This window comes from Amyelois transitella, chromosome 26 (genome assembly GCF_032362555.1).
Source record: "Amyelois transitella isolate CPQ chromosome 26, ilAmyTran1.1, whole genome shotgun sequence".
In the NCBI taxonomy this organism is placed as follows: Eukaryota; Metazoa; Arthropoda; class Insecta; order Lepidoptera; family Pyralidae; genus Amyelois; species Amyelois transitella.
The window spans coordinates 714454-736204 of NC_083529.1; the positions used below are offsets into that span (position 1 = coordinate 714454).

At 35.9% G+C, this 21751-nt stretch overlaps 2 protein-coding genes across 2 annotated transcripts in view; one reads left to right on the forward strand and one right to left on the reverse strand.

Annotated features, from left to right (window-relative positions):
* LOC106131721 (protein madd-4) overlaps nucleotides 1-21751 on the reverse strand; it is a 319633-nt gene that overhangs the window by 14583 nt on the left and 283299 nt on the right. Inside the window, exons 13-20 of the mRNA XM_060951743.1 lie at nucleotides 14394-14636; nucleotides 10787-10910; nucleotides 9670-9791; nucleotides 6372-6453; nucleotides 3898-4065; nucleotides 2464-2646; nucleotides 1321-1473; nucleotides 304-482 (exon numbers count right to left, since the gene is read on the reverse strand). Of these exons, the coding sequence (XP_060807726.1) occupies nucleotides 304-482; nucleotides 1321-1473; nucleotides 2464-2646; nucleotides 3898-4065; nucleotides 6372-6453; nucleotides 9670-9791; nucleotides 10787-10910; nucleotides 14394-14636 (1254 nt within the window). The remainder of the gene's footprint in view (nucleotides 1-303; nucleotides 483-1320; nucleotides 1474-2463; nucleotides 2647-3897; nucleotides 4066-6371; nucleotides 6454-9669; nucleotides 9792-10786; nucleotides 10911-14393; nucleotides 14637-21751) is intronic.
* LOC106131732 (uncharacterized) lies at nucleotides 12101-16728 on the forward strand. Its single transcript, XM_013330917.2, has 2 exons — nucleotides 12101-12952; nucleotides 13604-16728. Exons 1-2 carry the CDS (start codon nucleotides 12155-12157, stop codon nucleotides 14066-14068), a joined length of 1263 nt encoding a protein of 420 aa, XP_013186371.1. The 5' UTR covers nucleotides 12101-12154; the 3' UTR covers nucleotides 14069-16728.

Genomic DNA, 21751 nt, shown 5'->3' on the forward strand with positions numbered 1-21751 from the left:
TGATCTTTAATCATATTATAAAGGAAATATTGTACGTCCATATGGGCAGGACACAGTGATACCTAAAATTTTATTGTTGACCTATTTATTTTTTGTTTTTACCTGTGTTTCACAACAAAGATGTTTGATTTGATCTGATTTATGTATGTACAGCGAAACAATTGGAAATAAACAGGCAAAACTTGTACAGTGAAAATTCTAACCCAGTCTCTTTTGCCCCTTTAGTCTTACTCTTGTATCTTCAGTCTCGTGTGTCAATTTCTTCAGTCTCTTTTTTGGACACAGCAAGAACTGCATTATTACCTGTCTGAGAGCGGAGAAGACGGCTCGTCCAGAGCCTTGTGCCTCTCGATCTCCTCGCTGGAGGGGAATTCTCCAGGTCTCGGCTTCACCAGCAGCGTGAGGTTGGCGCTGGACCTCCCGGCCACGCAGGTGTACACCCCGTGGTCGCGGAGAGACAATGACGTTATTCTGAGAGCTCCCTGTGTGAATGAAAGATGATGAAAGATTTTTTTTTTAATTGCTGCAGTGTATTGCTTAGAGTTAAGGTATATGTATTTTTTTTTTAATTATTTTTATGTTGTATTTGAGAAGCTTGTGTACGTTGAGTTATTTAAATAAAAATTAAATAAATAAATATTTGATGAGTGATTTTTTTTTCTCAATTGCAGATATTTTTTTTTGCTTTTACTGTCTTTAACTGATGTGGTCGCGAAAGAAGAATGATGTTATTCTGAGAGCTCTCTGTATGAATAGATGATAAGTGAAATTTATTTTTTTGCTCAAATGCAGATAATTTTTGCCGTGTGGTTCCCGGCAACAGTACAAAAAGAATAGGACCACTCCATCTCTTTCCCATGGATGTCGTAAACGGCGACTAAGGGAGAGGCTTACAAACATGGGATTCTTAGTTAGGCGATGGGCTAGCAACCTGCCACTGTTTGAATCTCAATTCTATCATTAAGCCAAATAGCTGAGCGTGACCTATCAGTCTTTTCAAGACTGTTGGCTCAGTCTACCCCACATGGGATATAGACGTGGCCATATGTATGTATGTTGCAGATATTTTATTTGCTTTTCCTGTCTTTAACTGACGACAATGTTAATTTGATCCCTCATCCAGGCCTCCTTCTGTCCTGGATCTTGTCTTAAATTTTCTGAACTCTTTCAAGCTCATACATACATATAATCACGTCTATATCCCTTGCGGGGTAGACAAAGCCAACAGCCTTGAAAAGCCTAATAGGACCACGTTTCCAAGGCTGTTGGCTCTGTCTACCCCGCAAGGGATATAGACGTGACTATGTGTATGTCATGTACCTTCTTAGATATCTTGTATTTCTTGGACTTGGTGATGATCTGATGATCTTTCGCCCATTGGATCTTCGTTCTGTTATAGCCTTTCACAGGGCACTTGATTTTAACTTGAGTCCCATGGAATATTGTCGCTGATCCGCCAACTTTAACTGTTACCTACGGAAAAGCAATAAAAAATAAATAAATATATACGGGACAGATTACACAGATCGTGTCAGCCTCGAAGTAAGTTCGTGATTTGTGTTACGAGATACTAACCCAACGATACTTTTTTTTATAATAAATACTTATATAGATAAACATATAAGACTGAGGACAATAAGAGAAAATTCGTTTCTCATCATGCATCCGGGATTTGTACCCGGGACCTCAGGTGTCACAGAAAGCGCACTACCACTGCGCCACAGAGGCCGTCAAATATATATGTAGATACAATGTAAATACCCAAATAAAAAAGGTAAAAATTCCAGATGGGTTCGGGAGAGGCAATGGAAACAGTACCTGAAGAAATGTGTACCTGCTTATGACTAAAAAGAAAACATAAGCGAATTTTCTTAAAAAAAAATAAAACTAACAGTTAATAAAAATACCCCTGTTAACAGGAATTCATAGGTCTACAAAATGTAACTTTTTGTCTGCCTTTCAATTGAATAGTTTATTTTTATATTGCTATTGAATTACATAAAAAAAAACCTAAGATATAAGCTTTTTCAACCGAATTCATTCTTTTTCAGGGTTTACCTTGTTAGAGCCAATATTTCTTAGTTTACATTTTCCATTCCGATCTCTCTAAATGTGCATTCATCCCAATGAAATTGGAGCATAAATGCAGACTCCTATAATTTCATCTATAGAGGATTTTCGCATCAAAACATACCTTTTGCCGTGTGGCTCCCGGCACTAATACAAAAAAGAATAGGACCACTCCATATCTTTCCCATGGATGTCGTAAAAGGCGACTGAGGGATAGGCTTACAACCTTGGGATTCTTTTTAGGCGATGGGCTAGCAACCTGTCACTAGTTGAATCTCAATTCTATCGTTAAGCCAAATAGCTGAACGTGGCCTATCAGTCTTTTCAAGACTGTCGGCTCTGTCTACCCCGCAAGGGATATAGACGTGACCATATCTATGTATGTAAACATACCTTTTTCTTCTTCAAATCGTGCTGTATATACGAGGAGTTGGCCAGTGATATCTCTGGTGAAGAAGTGTCCAAAAGGCAAGGTCTGGCGTTGCAGGACTTGGTGGCCGCTGGCTTGGGGGAACTGCACATACCGGGGGGTCTCTCCACCACGTGGGATTGGGCCATCACTTGCTTACACTCCACCTGGGCGAAGGAAAACGATTCGATAAGTTAACTTTTTTAATCGATTATTAAAAATTTTTTTTTGCTAATAAAAATTATGGTAAACTAGAGGCCGCCCGCGACTTCGTCCGCATGGAAACCCTATCAATCCCGCGGGAACTCTGGGATAAAAAGTAGCCTATGTGTTATTCTGGGTCTTCAGCTACCTACATACCAAATTTCATGGTAATCGGTTCAGTAGTTTTTGCGTGAAAGAGTAACAAACATCCATACAAACTTTCGCCTTTATAATAGTAGTAGGATGTTAACGCTTTGGAAATGAAAAAAAGTATTTTATTAATGTTTTTAAATCATAAAATAAGTTATTTATTCTTCTTCTTCGTTTTAAATACAGTTTCTACACACAGTTTTTTATACCGTGTGGTTCCCGGCACCAGTACAAAAAAGAATAGGACCACTCCATCTCTTTCCTATGGATGTCGTAAAAGGCGACTAAGGGATAGGCTTACAAACTTGGCATTCTTTTTTTAGGCGATGGGCTAGCAACCTGTCACTATTTGAATCTCGATTCTATCATTAAACCAAATAGCTGAGCGTGGCCTATCAAGTCTTTTCAAGACTGTTGGCTCTGTCTACCCCACAAGGGATATAGACGTGACCATATATACATATGTATGTATGTTACAAATTGTGGATAATAACATAGAATATAACATACCGCAGTGTATTTGAAGCGTCCACTGTCAGTCTTAGAACACTTACAGCTCTTCCTTATCACCCTCACATTTATAGTAAATATCTTCAATATGATGTGTGCTTTTTAAAATTAAATAATTAAGCGTAACGGCTGAACGTGATCTATCAGTCTTTCAAAACTGCTAGCTCTGTTTAACCCGCAAGGGATATAGACTTAATTATATGAATGAATGAATGAATAAAATTATTTTTTTGTTTTAATTTTTCTTTATTTAGGCAACAAACAGTCGTTTACAAATACAAATTTCCATAAACTATGAGTACAATTTAAAGACCTATAGTGTAATCACTACATAGTATAAAACAAAGTCGCTATATTAGTCTGTTTGTCTGTATGCTTAAATCTTTAAAATTACGCAACGGATTTTGTGTAACAGGTAGAGTGATTCAAGAGGAAGGTTTTTATGTATAATAACATTTATAATTTTGCACCCGTGCGAAGCCGGGGCGGGTCGCTAGTATATAATAAAAAGGGTTAATTACACGGCAGGAATTTGTAAATTAAAATAAATTTACCGCTCTCTGTTTGACGCCTCCCCCGCAAGTCTTGGAGCACTTGCTCCACTCCCCTGTCTGCCATCTTACGGGGCAGTCCAGGACATTGCAGTACTGACGGTCGGGAGGTGGTGGCTGGGGACACATGCTATTCGGCACCACGACCGTATTGGTTCCACCGCGGGTTACCTGGAAGAAACAAAAGTAGGAGTAGGGTGGCGTCAAAGACAAGGTTCGCCCCACTTTGGGAATCCTTTTTTTTTTTTTTGACAAATTACACTGATTGAGTTAGCCTCGAAGTGAGTTCGAAACTTGTGTTACGAGATACTAACACAACGATACTGTATTTTATAATAAATACTTATATAGATAAACATCCAAGACCCAGGCCAATCAGAAAAAGTTCTTTTCTCATCATGCCCTGGCCGGGATTCGAACCCGGGACCTCCGGTGTCACAGACAAGCGTACTACCGCTGAGCCACAGAGGCCGTTAGAGCTCCTGGCTAATCCTTTGAGCAGCCACTGCGTCGGCAGGAGGCCTTTCAGGCCCCGCCACTAAAAAGTCCGGTTAAGTTGTAAAGCCCTTCAGGCAACAACTAGTTATTACATAAAAAAAAAGTAGGAGTAGGAAGCTGAAGTTGGATATTTCTTGGGATGTTCGGAGGGCCATTAGAGAGGATAGATTACAATTCCCACGGGAATTAAAAGTTAAAGAGTGGAGTAAGCGTCAAATTTTATCAAATACTCTTAGTTATTCAAAACTCTTAGCTCATCGGCTCATAGTGAGTCCAAAAGTGGCAACAATGCAAAATTCTTGATTAGGTTATTTTAGAAATCTAAAATTTAACTTTTCTAAGAAAAAAATATGTACAATTGAATCAAAAATATTATTAACATAGCGAATTGTTTATAATTTTATATTGCACTTCTGCTAATTCATGTTTTTTAATATACACAATGTATATTTTTAAATTGACGTCCGATGAAAATGCTGCAGTGTAGTTTGTTCCGCCGCTTCTTCTACACATGCGCTTTGGAAGCGGCAGTAGTTATAATTAGTTTTAAGTGATGTGACGTCAATAAGTGATACCTTGTATCCAATTTTGAAAATGAATCTATTCTATTCTATTCATAACAACGTATGATTTACAATGAAAATGAAACGTATCTAATAAAAAATACAATGTACATACTTTGAAATGCGAATATTATAAAAATCTTAAGGTAAGAAACTGTAAAACTAAGTTTAAAATTATAATGGCCGGCACTAAAATATCTTTGAGGCGGATAGGTAGTTGAAAAATTATAAAATCTCTCTTTGTCTGAGAACGGAGTGAAATATGCAAAGTGAGCTGTTCTGAGTTACTTTAAATTTGTTACTCTATTCCGGGAGTATATTCTGAAACATTTCTTCGTAATAAATTCGTGCATTTTTTATACAATACTCCTTATTTTACTCGCTTAGTTTTAACTTATTCTCGATTGGATTCCTGTGAGCTGCGAACTTTGAGGATAGTTAAATCACCGTGTGGTTCCCGGCACAAATATAAAAAGAATAGGACCACTTCACCTGTTCCCCATGAACGTCGTAAAAGGCGACTAAGGGATGTGCTTATAAACTTGGGATTCGTCATTCAGGCGATGGGCTAGCAACCTGTCACTATTTGAATCTCTATTTTATCATAAAGCCAAACAGCTGAACGTGGCCTATTAAGTAGTATCTTCAAGACTGCTCTGTCTACCTCGCAGGGCATATATATAGACGTGATTATATGAATGAATGTTAATATGTGTAGCGTTTTGCTAGCCACACTCCTCGGCATATATGTAAGTTTACCCTAAAATTGTTGATGAGCTGTACTAAGCAATTTTTGATTTAATAAAATCTTCGAATCGTCCATAGAGTAAAATTATGGTTCAATTTACGTGCCGGACATTTACCAACCTGTACACTACAGGGTAATTTTTAAAGTTTTAGTTTTTTATTCGGTGATTTTTCAAAAAATGATTCTTAATTTTTATTTAACTCTATAATAAGCCTAAAAAATATATAAAATTGTTTTTATTAAACGCCTTTGTTTCATCGTCTAAACCGGTTGTAAAAATTCGGCCAGTACTAAAAAAAAATGTTTAAAAAAAAAATTACATCTCACTTATAAATAGCACTGAAAACCTAGATACAAAATTAAGTGATGTCCTTAGTCAATACTCAAATACTTAAAACGAGAGAGAAGTTTACAGGAATCCAGGCAAGTGGAAAACTCTTTCACGAAGTTCGTGAAAGAGGAATCAAAACTCGTGCATAAAAAAATTTACCTACTTACCTAATAGTTGCAGCGTGATGTTATATAGCCTAAAACCTTTCTCGATAAATGGTCTATTCAACACAAAAATTTTTTTTCAATTCGAACCGGTAGTTCCTGAGATTGGCGCGTTCAAACAAACAAACAAACTCTTCAGCTTTATAATATTAGTATAGATAGAACATACTAACCTCGTGTATACAGGAAACCTCTCTAGTCTGAATGCCGATGCCGCAGGATTTTGTGCACTGCGAGAACTCTGTGTAATTCCACCTGCGGGCGAAATAACTGCGCTGGGTATAATGCTCACTTTACACGAACTTAGTGCTAAAACATAATAAGTGTCAAAACTAGTGTCTTTGGCGAGTAGATAAAAGTCACTTGTGATAAATTATCTGGATATTGAATGCTCTAATACATATGTACATATTGTTACGTCTATATTCCTAATAGGATAAGTGTCATGGCGAGAAAATTAAAAAAATATATAAGTATATTTATATACGGCACAAAATACGAATTAGCCTCGAAGTAAGTTAGAGACTTGTGTTACGAGATAGTAACTCAACGATACTATATTTTATAATAAATACTTATATAGATAAACATCCAAGACCCAGGCCAATCAGAAAAAGCTCTTTTCTCATCATGCCCTGACCGGGATTCGAACCCAGGACCTCCGGTGTCACAGACAAGCGTACTACCGTTGCGCCACAGAGGCCGTCAAAAGTCATTGGCGATAAATTATCTGGATATTGAATAGCGTTGAAAATTCCGAAAGAAACAAATTGTTTTTTTCGGTGAAAGAAACGTTTTTTCGTTTTTTACTGTTTTATTGGTTTGTTACATTGAAATATATCAGAATAAAACCTTGGGGAATTATTCTATGTATGATTACCAATTTTTAAAACAACGATGCATATTGTAAGGAAATCAATACTTTTCCTATCGTATTTTTCCGTTTCTTTCATATTTTTCCGTTTTATTGATAAAAAACATGAAATATTTCATTCTTATCTTTCTTGAAACTTTCGTAAAAAACTTGTATAAAAACGAGGGAATTGGAAAAAAACCGGATAATTTCCCGCTTTTTTCAACCCTAATATTGAATACTCCAATACATAATACATACATATTGTCACGTCTATATCTCTAACGGGATAGACAGAGCTAACAGTCAGTAGTTCAGCTGTATTGCTTTGTAATGTAATTAAGATTCAAATAGTGACAGGTTGATAGCCAATCGCCTACAAGATGAATCCCAAGTTGGTTTGTAAGCCCTTAGTCGCCTTTAACATCATCCATGGGAAAGAGCTGGTGTGATCCTATTCTTTAGTGCCGGGAACCAAAACGCACGGATACTCGAATAAAATTTAAAATTAATTGTTTTCTTTGTTTAAAATCTTGAGTGTTTTGCTAGTGTTATAATAATATACGTCTCGCCTCGTAGTAAGACTAAAGTTTGGAGCTAAGCAAGACCAACTTTTGGAAGTTTAGTACTGCATAATAAATATTGTAATACCACAGATTTCTAAAATTTTAAATACAAAATTAATTGTTTTCTTTGTTCAAAATCTGAGCGTTTTGCTAGTATAATATTAATATTATACGTCTCGCCTCGTAGTTAGACTAAAGTTTGGAGCTAAGCAAGACCTACTTTTGAAAGTTTCGTGTGGCATAATAAATATTGTAAAACCACAGATTTTTTAACGCCGACGAAAGAAAAGTACGTCCGCTAAATTATAAAAAACTCTGTTATATACAGTAAAAACTATGTTGCTTTTTTTTTCAAAGCAAGTGTGAATTTATTTGAGGCATTATTTGAGTTTTCGTGTAATACCTTAGGCTTTGTCTTGCTTAAAACCAGGCAGATTTTGGGTCACACACACTGAAATCTTCTATAAAAATAAAATAAAAAAATGTCTAGAATTCCCGATTAGATTAAAAACTATCGACCCCAGGCTAACTAAAGACAGGTTAATTAATATAAATATATACATATCATCACGTCTATATCCCTTGCGGGGTAGAAAGAGCCAACAGTCTTGACTGAGACTGAAAATATGCTTTTGCCTACTAAGTAGGTTACAGGCCATATATTTTCACAGCATGTCAATTAACAAATAGAATACAAAAAGAATAGGACTTCTCCATCTCTTTCCCACGGATGTTGTAAAAGGCGACTAAAGGATTGGCTTATAAACTTGGGATTCTTCTTTTAGGCGATGGGCTCGTTAATGATAGAATTGAGATTCAAATAGTGACAACCTGTCAGTATTTGAATCTCAATTCTATAATTAATACAAACAGCTGAACGTGGCCTACGTTCAGCTATTCCTTCCCAAGTTTATAAGCCAATCCTTAAGTCGCCTTTCACGACATCCGTGGGAAAGAGATGGAGTAGTCCAATTCTTTTTGTATTATATTTGTTAATTAACATGCTGTGAAAATGTATGGCCTGTTACATACTTAATAGGCAAAAGCATATTTTCAACTTGATCGTAACTAAAACATAGCACTAGTTACTAAAGCCGTGTAAATGAGCCGTAATGTTTAATTATTCTTTGCGGTCTGAGATTTTCATAACAGCGTATACAGGCAGTGTGTTAATGAGTGTTAATTGTAATTTATTTTACGTTCTTACAATGTTGTTCACTATTAATACGGAAAACCAGCTTATTTAGGTACCTAACTGGATGTGTGACCATGATCGATCTACTACTGGTTACATTACCCTGCAAAGGTTGCGGAGATCAGACGGGAGTCGCTTCGTGTAAAAACCTGACTCACTCAATTCAACTAACTTAGTATGGCACGCGCGACGCCATTTTTAAAGCTATATCTGTCCCGTGTGGTTTCCGGTACCAATACAAAAAAGAATAGGACCACTCCATCTCTTTCCCATGGATGTCGTAAAAGGCGACTAAGGGATAGGCTTACAAACTTGGGATTTTTTTTAGGCGATGGGCTAGCAACCTGTCACTATTTGAATCTCAATTCTATCATTAAGATAAATGGCTGAACGTGGCCATTCAGCCTTTTCAAGCCTGTTGGCTTTGTCTACCCCGCAAGTGATGTAGACGTGACCATATGTATAATGTCACTTAAACGTCATCTCGTCCCAATGGATGTCGTAAAAGACGACTTAGGGATAGGCTTGTAATCTTGGCGTTGGAAGAAGGTTGCTTCCAATCACGTCAGGGTAACTGAATCTGTGTAATATGTCCCGTATATACATACATATGTATATCTTATATATAAAATTCTCGTGTCACAATGTTTGTCTCCGTACTCCTCCGAAACGATTTTAACCAAATTTTGCATGCATATTCAGTAGGTCTGAGAATCGGCTAATATTTTTCGTACCCCTAAGTGTTAAGGGTTGTCCACCCTTAACATTTTTTTTAACTGGAAATTACTTATATGGCAAAACCAAGTTTGCCGGGACAGCTAGTAGTGATATATAAGTGAGAATACATATTTACTGACCTGGGCGGGCAAGGGTGATCGTTGCAAGTCCGAACTCTATTCTCGGGCTTGGTGAGTGGATCGCACATATAGGGTGATGCATTTTTACCGTCTTCATCACGAACGCATTGGATGATCAGCTCCTAAAGAAAAAAACATACATACACACATACAATCATGTCAATATGCCTTGCGGAGTAGACGCAGCTAACAGTCTTGAAATGACTGATAGGTTACTTAACAATGGGCATTTTATTTTAATGACACTGATTGTCATTATTTATTTTTTATATCACTACATAATAAAGTCTTCCTCTTTGCTCTGTCTGTTCGTATCTCGGAAAGTTGTTGCCTAATTTTGTTCCTGTTTGAAATTTGGGAAAGAGTCTTTTCTGAGGAGAATTTAGCTCTATTAACGCTATCCGTGCGAAGTCGGGGCGGGTCACTAGTACTTAAGAAAGAGAAGGTGGTCCCACTCCCATTCTTTCTTCCATTGGTACTGGGAACCGCACGGCACCAACCCTATTTGTTTTTTTAAACTAATATCCATAATCTAATATCTGCTTAGAGTTGCGTTCAATTTTATTTATGTTATGTTTGTTTGTTTGTTATATCTTTATTGCATAGCAATTTACACAGTAACAAGAAAATAGTAAATACACAGTTATAAAAGAAACAAATCACTTGCAATGGCGGACTTATCCCATGAAGGGATCTCTTCCAGTCAACCGGCAAACAATAAAGGAAATAGATAATTCATTAAAAAGCGGCAAGTCACTGTGTTATTATGTATTTGAGAAGCTTGTGTACTTTGAGTTATCTATAATATAAAAATGAATCGCTAAATGTGTTGGTAAGCGCATAACTCAAGAACGCCTGGACCAATTTGGCCAATTCTTTTTTTTTTAATATTCGTCGAAGCTCAAGGATGGTTTTTACGGCGAAAAAAATACCAAACAATTGCCTGAAAAACCTTAAAAACAGTTCTTTTCTTTATCCAAGTTCACTGTTGTCTAAGCAATGTAGGTCTAATAGGAACAAAAAACTGTCATATTACAAATCTTTTTGACAGAACGAAGTCTGTCGGGTCCGCTAGTTTCAAATAAATCATTCATTCATTCATTCAAAATGAACTCACCTGGACGCCGCTGAGACACGAGGCGCTGCAGCTGGTGTAACCCTTCTCCTTCCAGGAGTATGACTTCCCTGGGGACCCTGGGGCCACTCGAATGTTGCTCGACGTACCGTATATGAGAGACCTGCTGAATGCAATAAACGACTTAATACTCGGAATATATGAATATGTGCCGTGTGGTTCAATCAGGCATCAATAAATAAAGAAAAGGACCACTCCTTCTCTTTCCCATGGAGTTCGTAAAAGGCGACTTAGGGATAGGTATATAAATTTAGGATTCTTCTTTACGGCGATGGGCTAGCAACCTGTCACTATTTGAATCTTAATTCTAACACCAAATCAAAAATTTGAACGTGGCCTATCAGTCTTTTCAAGACTGTTAGCTCTGTCTACCCCGCAAGGGATATAGACGTGACTTAGTATATGTATGTATGTATATATATAGGGTCGGTCAATCTATTTAGTCCATACTTAAAGGACCTTCTGCCTTAATTTATGACATAAGTTATTATCATGCCAATATTAAAAATACTATAATTTTGAACAAATGGATATAGACTGACATCATATCCGAATGATTCAAACATAAATTTCTGGTAACTACCTACCTAAAACAAAATATTTGTGTTTCACGCACACGGTAGATATAATATTAATTTAAGCCTAAACAAACGTAATTACATTTGCTTTTGTGAATTCGTTATTTGTGGAAACAAATAATACGTTCGTATTGGATATTTGTATAAAAATAAATTTATTTTTTTATAAATATAGTCTATAGTCTTTTCTTTCCTCCTGGCTTTAGTCCCGGTTGCATCCTCACCGCTCTGGAGAGAAGCCCGGGGTACCTTTGTCTTTGGCCATGGATCCTGGATTGGGTGAGTCAGGTCTTGTCAGAACATGTCCATGTGAATTACAACTCTAAAGAGAGAGAACGGGGACGTATTGTGTGTGTGTGACTGTGTGCGTGTGTGTTTGTGTCTGTATGTGTGTGTAGGTGGATCTCAATTCCATCAGACCTTGCATAATTATTGTAACCAAGATTACTGCAATAAAGAATATTTTATTTATTTATTTATTTATCATAAAGCCATACAGCTGAACGTCGCCTTTAAGTCTTTTCAAGACTGTTATAGGCGTAACTATATGTTTGTTAATTTAGTTTCAAGATTTAACTCACACTATAATATAGTCAGCTCGTATTAATTATTTTGGTTCATTGGTTTTGGAACATCGATACGAAATGATAAATCGTTTCCGAATACCTATCGATGACGTAGCTCAAATATCGGACACTATTATCTTATCAGCGACACTTGAAATATCACTTTTAACGCTATCCCCTTGACAGCAAATTGATTTCCGACAAACATGTCTTTAGACGTTAATATCAGTGAGCCCGATGAATTTAATTGTATAGAATTGCATTCAGTACTAAAAGATGTTGCTAAGATTAAAGGAATAGATGATTTTAATTATCATGTTGATTCTATTGGTGGTAAAGGTGAAAGTTATATTGCAAATACGTTCAGAGTTATTGTGAGAGATAATGTTGACGAAGATAACAAATTTACGGTTGTAGTAAAGACTTTAGTGAACACAGGGAAACGGGAGATATTTCATGAACTACATAAAAGAGAAGCTAGTGTTTATAAAGATATAATTCCAATTTTCAATGAAATTCAAGCGAAGGTGTTAGATGATAAAGTAGTTTTGCCTGAATGTGTATTATCGTGTGATGAAAATGGAAAAGAAGTTTTGATACTGGAAGATTTGCAACACGAAGGCTGGCTTTCGAACAGTACACTTAAAAACTTTGACGAATTAAATTATAAGACAGTGAAGTTAGTTATCACTGAACTTGCAAAGCTACACGCCTTGTCGTATGTTTTTGAACAGCGTTACCCTGAAAAATTTTGCAAGCTGAAGGAACAATTCGAGGATATTATATTTCAAGATAAATTCTTGAATAAAAGTAAATTGAGAAGTTATTTTCAAGATTCCTATGATGCATCTTTGAATTTGGTGACAGATGATGATGCAAGAAAATCTCTTGGTGTGATCGGATCTAAGTTATTGGATATATTAAGAGGTTTTACAAAACCCCATGAACATAGCGTATTTTGTCACGGTGACTGCTGGATTAATAACATGCTATTTAAATTTGAGGTAATTTCATATTTCTCAATAGAGTTTTGACAATAGTTTCACTTAGAGAATTGTAATCTATCAAAAATATTCTTTATCTTTTTTTTAATTATGCACACAAACCAATGCTTTTCTTTACACTTTCCTGTCGTGGGCCTGCTGGAAGAAATTTCTCTTGAAATAAGTAGTGCCCTTGTACTGAATTTCTCTATAGTTTAAGTTCTGTTCTATATATTCTTTATAATATAATAATATTCTTTAGAAAGGGTGAAGGGTACTTTAAGAGACGCATTTGGAGATTAATGGAGAACGGAATCTTATGTATGTATGTATGTAAATAGTATTTCATCACATAAACGTAAATATATACCAATTTACTGTCCAAATCGCATTGAAATCATTAATTTTATACTTATTCACATTTTTTTTAAATGTAGACTATGTGCTTTCGTCCACGATTTAGATTTAAAAAATCTATATTCGTACATTGACGTCCGGTGAAAATGATGCAGTGTAGTTTTTTTTACACATGCGATTTGGTAGTAGTTATGACCAGATTTTAGTTATGTGACGTCAATGAGTGGTAACTTGTATCCAATTTTGAAAATAAATCTATTCTATTCTAATTACAGACGCTCTAATTTTTAACTTATTCTTTTTTATGTATTTCAGGAAAATGAAGCAACTGCAGTGTGTTTTCTAGATTTCCAAACAGTTCGGCATTCAAGTCCAGTTACTGATATTATTCACTTTTTGTATCTATGCACCAGCCCACAATTTAGATCTGAATTCTTTGAGACATTAAAAACTGATTATTATGAAAAATTGAAATCAACACTAATTGCATTTGAAACAGATATCAATACTGTTTATCCCGCCAAGGATTTTGAAAATGATTTAGAAGTGGCAAAACAGTACGGACTTTTGATAGCTATGATTGATTTGAAAATTGTCTTTTTGACGCCGGAAGAAGATGCAATATTGAATGGAGCTAATGTAAGTGAAGAAGTTAATCTAACAAAAGTGCCAGGCGAAGAAGAATTATTGAAAATCAAATTGAATGCAGTTGTTCAAGAGGCAATTGAAAACGGGGTTATAGAACAACTCTATAAAAGAGTCATAAATTGCGATATATAAATTATTAGTGTTTGAAGTGCCGTGTTTTTACGGATGTCGTAAAAGGCAAAAAAGGAACTTATAAACTTGGGATTCTTCATATAGGCGATGTGCTAGCAACCTGTCAATATTTGGATCACAATTCTATCACTAAGCCTAACAGCTGAACGTGGCCTGTCAGTCTTTCAAGACTGCTGGTTCTGTCTACCCCGCGAGGGACATAGAAGTGATTATATGAATGAAAAAAATATTTGAATTTAACTATTTTCACATTAACAAATTTTTAATATTAAAATGTAGAAATTAAGAAATGTTATTATTAAGATATAGTAAACTGTCCACTTACCTATCACCACCGTTATAAGACGGGGCACTAGAGTCACCAAAGGATGTCCCATAGGCCATAGAACATGGCTCCATCACACATCTCTCCGTCTCCTCTGCCGGCTTGGGCCCCATGCATTTACTATCAGGTAGTTTCGCTATTGTTCTGCTAAATTCTAGAAAGATCTTGCAATGGACTTCTTTTTTCCTCCATCCTTCACCACACGTCACGCTGCACGGGCCCCACTCATCATCCTTGATGTAACTATTAGGAAAAATTTATCATTTATCACAAATACTTCCAGTATTGAAACAAATTTATCTATACTAAGAATACTATCAAAAATCCACACATGAGCTTTAAGGTACATGCGGGCGGGTACTAAATAGTATGAATCTTATACAGTTTTAGAATCTGAGGCTGGTTTATGTAGAAGTATGTGCACCAGTGTTTCTTTGTTTAGTATATCACCAATTATGCCTTTCACCTGTGAAACTGAAGACACAGAATCATTAAAATTTCGCCTAGAATTTCTCAGAGTAATAACGTTAGCCCGTGTATGTGTGTCTGCCAGAAATGTAGATATATCAAAGTGTTTGAAAAGTGTGTCGAAGCGAAACGAAATAATGCAAGACAATCTCTGTGTTCAATATGTGCAAGGAGGTTTAAACTTTATTGTGCAGTGCATAAAGTTGAAAAAGTAAGTGACAGATGAGATGTGAGCAAATGATTTGAAGGTTTTCATGATAAGGGTATGTGCATACAAATTTTGGCTTTAATCTTGGAAGGGCATCATCTACTCAATCTGTCATAGTAAGGTTAACACATAGCTAAGCTATTTTGATAGGTCAAGTACATTCAGGTTTGTGATCTAATGTAAAGTCACAAAAAAATATTTTGTACAAAAATGCCACAAAGTTATCACTACGAAACTGAAGGTTCACAAAAAACAGGGTGGTGACTTTTAAAGATGATTGTAGGTAATTTTTTTTACAATCTAAAACCACTTTGTATTGATGTATTTCCTTAAAATGATTGTTATAATAGTTAGGTATTTACATTTCACAATTACTTATTAAGATATTTTGCAAATGTAAAAGTTACATAATACAACTCACTTTCCACTTAGAATAATTTGTATTAACAACAAATTTAATATTGTATGTTATTCTGTGTTATATTTTGTTTGCTATATCGGTAATAATAGTACATATTTCAATGTAATAATATGCATATTTTAATTCGATTGTAATCATACTTACTTCAATTTAAATATATATATTTGTCAATGTTATTATATTCGACGTCGCTCATAATTATCATGTAAATTGAAGAAAAAATATTAAAAAAAATCAATCACCACCCCGTAAACAGGTTCGAATCTAAGCGAGTGTGATGAGGGGATGTCATTCATTGTAAGAAAAATGTGTGATGTATCTCAATCGAAAATATCTGAATTGAAAACGTTAATCGCAGACAGTACAATACCTTACATACAACCAGCCACACGCAAAGAATATTTTGTAATTGCTGAAAGAAACAAGAACAAAATACTCTGAGCTTTTGACAAAAAAAAAACAATGACATTTCTATAATATTAGATGTAGCTATATAAAAAGCCCGTTTTGAAAATAGGACACAACGATTCATAATTACAATTATAAGCATAGAATTCATAATGAAATAAAACGATAGAAGTGCCGTTAAAATGTATTTGTAACTTTGGAAATGATACGTATTGTAACGCAAGCATTTCTTTTTGCGCAGTTGTAAACCAACAATGCCAATAAATGTTAAATACGATATTTAATAGATAAATTGTCACCTAAGTCAAAATGTTATGGGGTTTATAGAACCATAAATTGAAACGACACATTTATAAGTCAGGTTGATGCAAGTACTCGTTCAAACGAGAAGTATACGCGAATTTTGTGGAATAGCATTGGTGCTACTAAATTGAAAGAGGAAATCCATAGTCTCTGCCTACCCCGACGGGAACCAGGCGTGATGGTATACATATATGTATGTATTAGTTTCATAGTGTTACCATTTTGGCTCTGATCAAACCACATACAAATTCGCGTTTCTAGCGCGACACGTATGATCGAGTAGAACTCGCATTAATCCCTTAGTATATGTTTGTCAGTTCTATAGTCTTATATTATTCTGAATTCTATGCACCATATTAATATAACGAACATTTATAAAAGCATTATTTGTGATGCACCTTTAAAAATTTTCATACTTTCCAATATGGACAAATTTAACGTAAAATATGACCAAAGTTATTGTTGTGGTACAGTTCACACTTAAAAGCACGCATTGACAGTAAACGATTTATTTGAAAGAAACATTTTTGGAAAAGGAGGCATTTTAAAAAATGTATAAAACATAATATTATTCTTTAACTATTGGTTTTTCAAAGTTTTTATATATGTATATCAAAGCGACGTTAAATACATTTACAAATATCGTACAATTTGGGTCCATAATTGTGTTATTTAAACGTATCCAATTTAAATATATATTTTTTCTATTCAAATCCTTCAATAGGCATTGATTATTGACACGAAATATAAATGTTTTCAATTTAGGAACACATTAAATACATTTCATTCACTAAATTCAGTTTTAGTAACAGTATGTGTTTTTTTTATTTTCTTTAATTTTTTGCGAGAGTATTTAATCTGAAGGCACAGAAGCACCCTTGCCAAGTCTAGCCAAGCGAAATGCAAGAAGCACTGACAAAATTTTCCCAAAAAGTTTCGTCGTTTTTAATTTACTATTAAACAATCACAGTGCATAAACAATATTTGAAGTATTTTGTGACGAACTGATTTGATTTTTATATTACATATATTATTATTTTATATGATTTTTATATTAGTTCCCGGCACTAATAGAAAAAAGAATAGGACCATTCCATCTCTTTCCCATGGATGTCGTAAAAGGCGACTAAGGGATAGGCTTATAAATTTGGGATTCTTCGTTTAGGCGATGGGCTAGCAACCTGTCACTTTATATGAGATATAGACGTGATTATATGCATGTATGTATGTATTTATAATAATGACATCCATGGGAAAGAGATAGATAGATAGATAGATAGATAAAACTCTTTATTGCACCATAAGAGAAAACATACAAAACAACACAAAGCAGATATAGTATATGGTACAAAGGCGGACTTATCGCTAAAGCAATCTCTTCCAGTCAACCTTTGGGTGGAAGGAAACCAAACAGGAGATCGGCGTTGGCGCAGAACAAGATAAATAAATGTTTGAACATAATAAGATACATACTACTAATAAAATATATTATATATATATACATACATACAGAATATATATCTATATATAATACATATAAATACATACAAATACGCATAAATACAGATAAATACATATAATAATAACATATACTTAGGATAGAGTAGAAAGATAATGAGACTTAACGAGATTTCTGAAACTATTAATAGTCTGGGCTTTCCTGATATCGACAGGGAGAGCATTCCATAGACGGACAGCTTGTACAGTAAAAGAGTGGGAGTAAAAATTGGTGCTGGATGTCGGTAGTCTTAGTCGTAGGGTAACCGTGCTACGCAGACTGCGGGTGGCGCCTTGGGCATCGCTATAAAAATTGAAGCGCTCCTTCAAATAAGATGGAGAAAAAGGATTAAATAAGACCGAATAGAGCATTGTCACAATATGCAAATTGCGACGGAGTCGGATAGGAAGCCACTTCAGCTGCGAACGGAAAGAAGAAACGTGATCATATTTGCGAAGCCCAAATATGAAACGAATAGAAAGATTTTGAAGACGCTCGAGTTTGTTTAACTGTTCCTCAGTGACGTCGAGATAAGCAGTATCAGCGTAATCAAGGAGGGGGAGAAGAAGAGATTGTGTCAGCGCAATTTTAGTATCAACAGGTAGGAAATTACGTAACCTTCTAAGCGAGCTGAATGCAAAGAACATTTTCCTGCTCACGTCATTAATATGATGCGACCATGACAAAGTGTTGTCGAATATTAAACCCAAATTTTTCACCTTGTCACTAAAAGGAATTACCACATTATCAAAATTAAGAGGAGGCATTAAACTCCAATCAATACGAGAAACAAAATAAGGGCTACCGATTATGATTGCCTGCGTTTTAGATGGATTCACCTTAATTCCAAAAGATCTGCTCCAGTCAGATATTCGCATCAAATCACCATTAATAGAGGAAATCGCGGAAGGTAAATCAGCTAATGGAGAGTGACAATAAATTTGCAGATCATCCGCATAAAGATGGTAGGAAGACCGAAGGTTATCAGTGATACGGTTAATAAAAAGTGCGAACAATAAAGGAGAGAGCACACCGCCTTGAGGTACCCCAGCCGAGATGTGACACCATGATGATAGATCATCATCAATACGGATGCACTGCTGACGACCACTGAGGTACGAACTAAACCAAATAATTGCCGATGGAGATATGTTCACAGTGCGCATCAAACTGAGTAGAACATCATGATCGACAGTATTGAATGCATTTGTAAAATCAAGCAACGTGAGGATGGTCAACTGCGAATTGTCCATGGCAAGTCGTATGTCGTCACCGATAGTGATAAGTGCAGAGGTGGTACTGTGCCCTGCACGAAATCCTGATTGGGAGGGATTAAGGATGTGATTTTGTCGAAGAAAATGATTTAATTGTGACTGAACTAAACGTTCAAGGATTTTTGACAAAAATGGTAGAACAGATATAGGACGGTAATCGGAAAAGGACGATGGAGTGGGTTTTTTGGGTAAAGGAGTAATAAACGCATTTTTCCAAATAGAGGGAAAACAACCAGTGGAAAGGGAGTTATTGAACATTTGTGTTAAAGTGGGGAGGATAATGTCAAGTATGGGCAGAACCATTTTACGGCTCATCTCATCAGCCCCAACAGCATTCGAGGTTACAGCAAGGACGCACTTTTGAACATCACATTCGGTAACTAGGTTAAACGTAAAAGGAGGATAATCGGGAGGTGGAAAAGAATTGAGGTGGTTTAATATGGAACTTTTATCATTGCCACCAAAATCACAAGAAGAAGAGAAATTGAGCCTATTGAGGCCATTAATATTAAGAGATTTGGAAACACTGTGGTTTCTCTTTCCTACTCCCAAAGATTTTAAATACCTCCAGACTCTGCCTGGATCACCATTTTGAACAGTCTTGTGAATGTGACGGCGTTGGGCCTCCCTACACATCTTGTTACAAACGTTACGAACTTCTATATATTTGTCACGATATCCGACTGGATCAGACTTAAACCTAGTCTTAGCAGCGTGTTTTTTAGCAATACAAGCCCTAATGCTATCTGTCAACCATGGAGCAGGAAAGTGCTTCACCCTAACAGGTCGAATAGGAGCGTGTTTGTTGTAAATGCCTATAACTAGGTCATTAAATTTATTAACTTGATCATTGACCGAGTCAGTTTCAAACACTGAATCCCAATTACTTTGTATGGCATCATGACGCAACATATCAAGGTCAATAGCATTAAAATTACGCTGCAGAAGAATTTTGGATTTTGGTTTCGGAGGTTTAATTTTGATAGAAAGATATAAAAGGTCATGGTAGGAGAAAATATCTGCATTGCATTGACCATGTTTGGATACAAGATCAGGAGAGGACACAAGAATGAGATCGAGAAGAGAAGGAACGCGACCGGGAAAATGATGCGTAGGAAGGAGTGGAAGAATGGTCAAATTGCAAGCATCAGTAATGGATGATAAGGAATTTGCACGGTTATCACCTTTGACTAAGCATGTGTTGAAGTCACCTAGTATAATTGTGTGCATATAGGAGGGCATGATGTCTTCTAAGGTAGTTTCAAGGCTAGAGAAATAATTAATATTTGAAGAAGAACTATAGAAAACACCAAGGAGAACAGGAGTGTGTGAAAGAGTGATTTCAATAAAGAGATACTCGGCTTCAAGAGAGGAGTCAGTAACTTGAGACGCACGAATAATATTAAAAGGGATATAAGATCTTAAGTAGATGGCAACACCACCACCACCCTTATCAGGGCGATCATTGCGAATGAGTTGGAATCCCGGTAAGGAGTAAGAGGTGGAAGGATGACAAGATTTAAACCAAGATTCAGAAACTAATATGGCATGTACATGTTTGCTGTCAAAACAGGTCAACAGATCAGGATAATGACCTGGTATGCTTTGTGCGTTAATATGAATTACGTTAAAGTTTTTAGGCACATCAGAAAAATACCCATCAATAGTCTCGTTAAGTGGAAGAGTGATAGAATTAATACTATCATTTGTACTACACATAATAAATTATTTGTATATATACCTATATATATGAGAATAAAATAATAATAAAGTGCTATAATAATAAAATAATATAAAATATAATATATAGTTATTTGCTAAATTAGCAATAACCAATTTAGAACCACCCGCCAGCAGACTAGTCTTAGAGAAGAAAGAACATAATTAATAAATGAGACAAAATATCGTAACATCTCGAAAAGATGATATTTAAAAAAAAAAAAAAAATTAAAAATAAAAGAGTTACTGTCAATGTCAAGTGACGACAGATGACAGACTCATGACAGTTAGACAACGCAAGCAAAAGTAAACAAATCTGACATATACTACAACAACTACCGCATTTGACTCATAAATTAAAAACAAAATATAATAAAAAGTAAGAAGGTAGTTATTAGAAATCACTTCGTAAGAACCGATGTTACATTCCGACGGAAACTACTTCTTGACAACGACACGTTTCGGACGCGACGACGAGCCCCCGACGACCGCCGAAGCTGCAGGCACCACCGCAGGCTTTGTCGCTGGTATGCCACCCGCCGGCACCACTTCTGCAGTAGGCTTCTCGCTCAAGACCTCTGTTTGGAAGTTACCTCGAAGCCTGTTGACATCTTCAATTGTGCAAACGCGATGTCTGGAACCATCACGCCCGATAACCAACACGCAACCATCTCGAGTCCAACATTTATTTACACCAAAGTGTTGACGAGCTGCCATGAATGCTTGGTGCCTGATCTTGGTCAAATATTCTGAGAGGGTCAATCCAGAGCCTTTAAGTACTGTCTTAGCATGCCAGAATTTATCCTTATATGAAATGTTGAGAAATTCAATCAGAATTGGCCTCGGTTTCCCACCAACAGCAGAACGTCCCAAGCGATAGCAACGTGCAATATTAGCCTCTGAGAAATTGGCTATCTTTAATTTGGAATTTGCCATGTGCACAATTTCTGGAATAAGATCTTCATTTGAGCCCTCAGACATACCATGAAGAAGCAGCATGTTACGCCGGAAGTTCATCTCAAATTGCTCCTGCTGCTGTGAGAGCAAGGCAACTTGTTT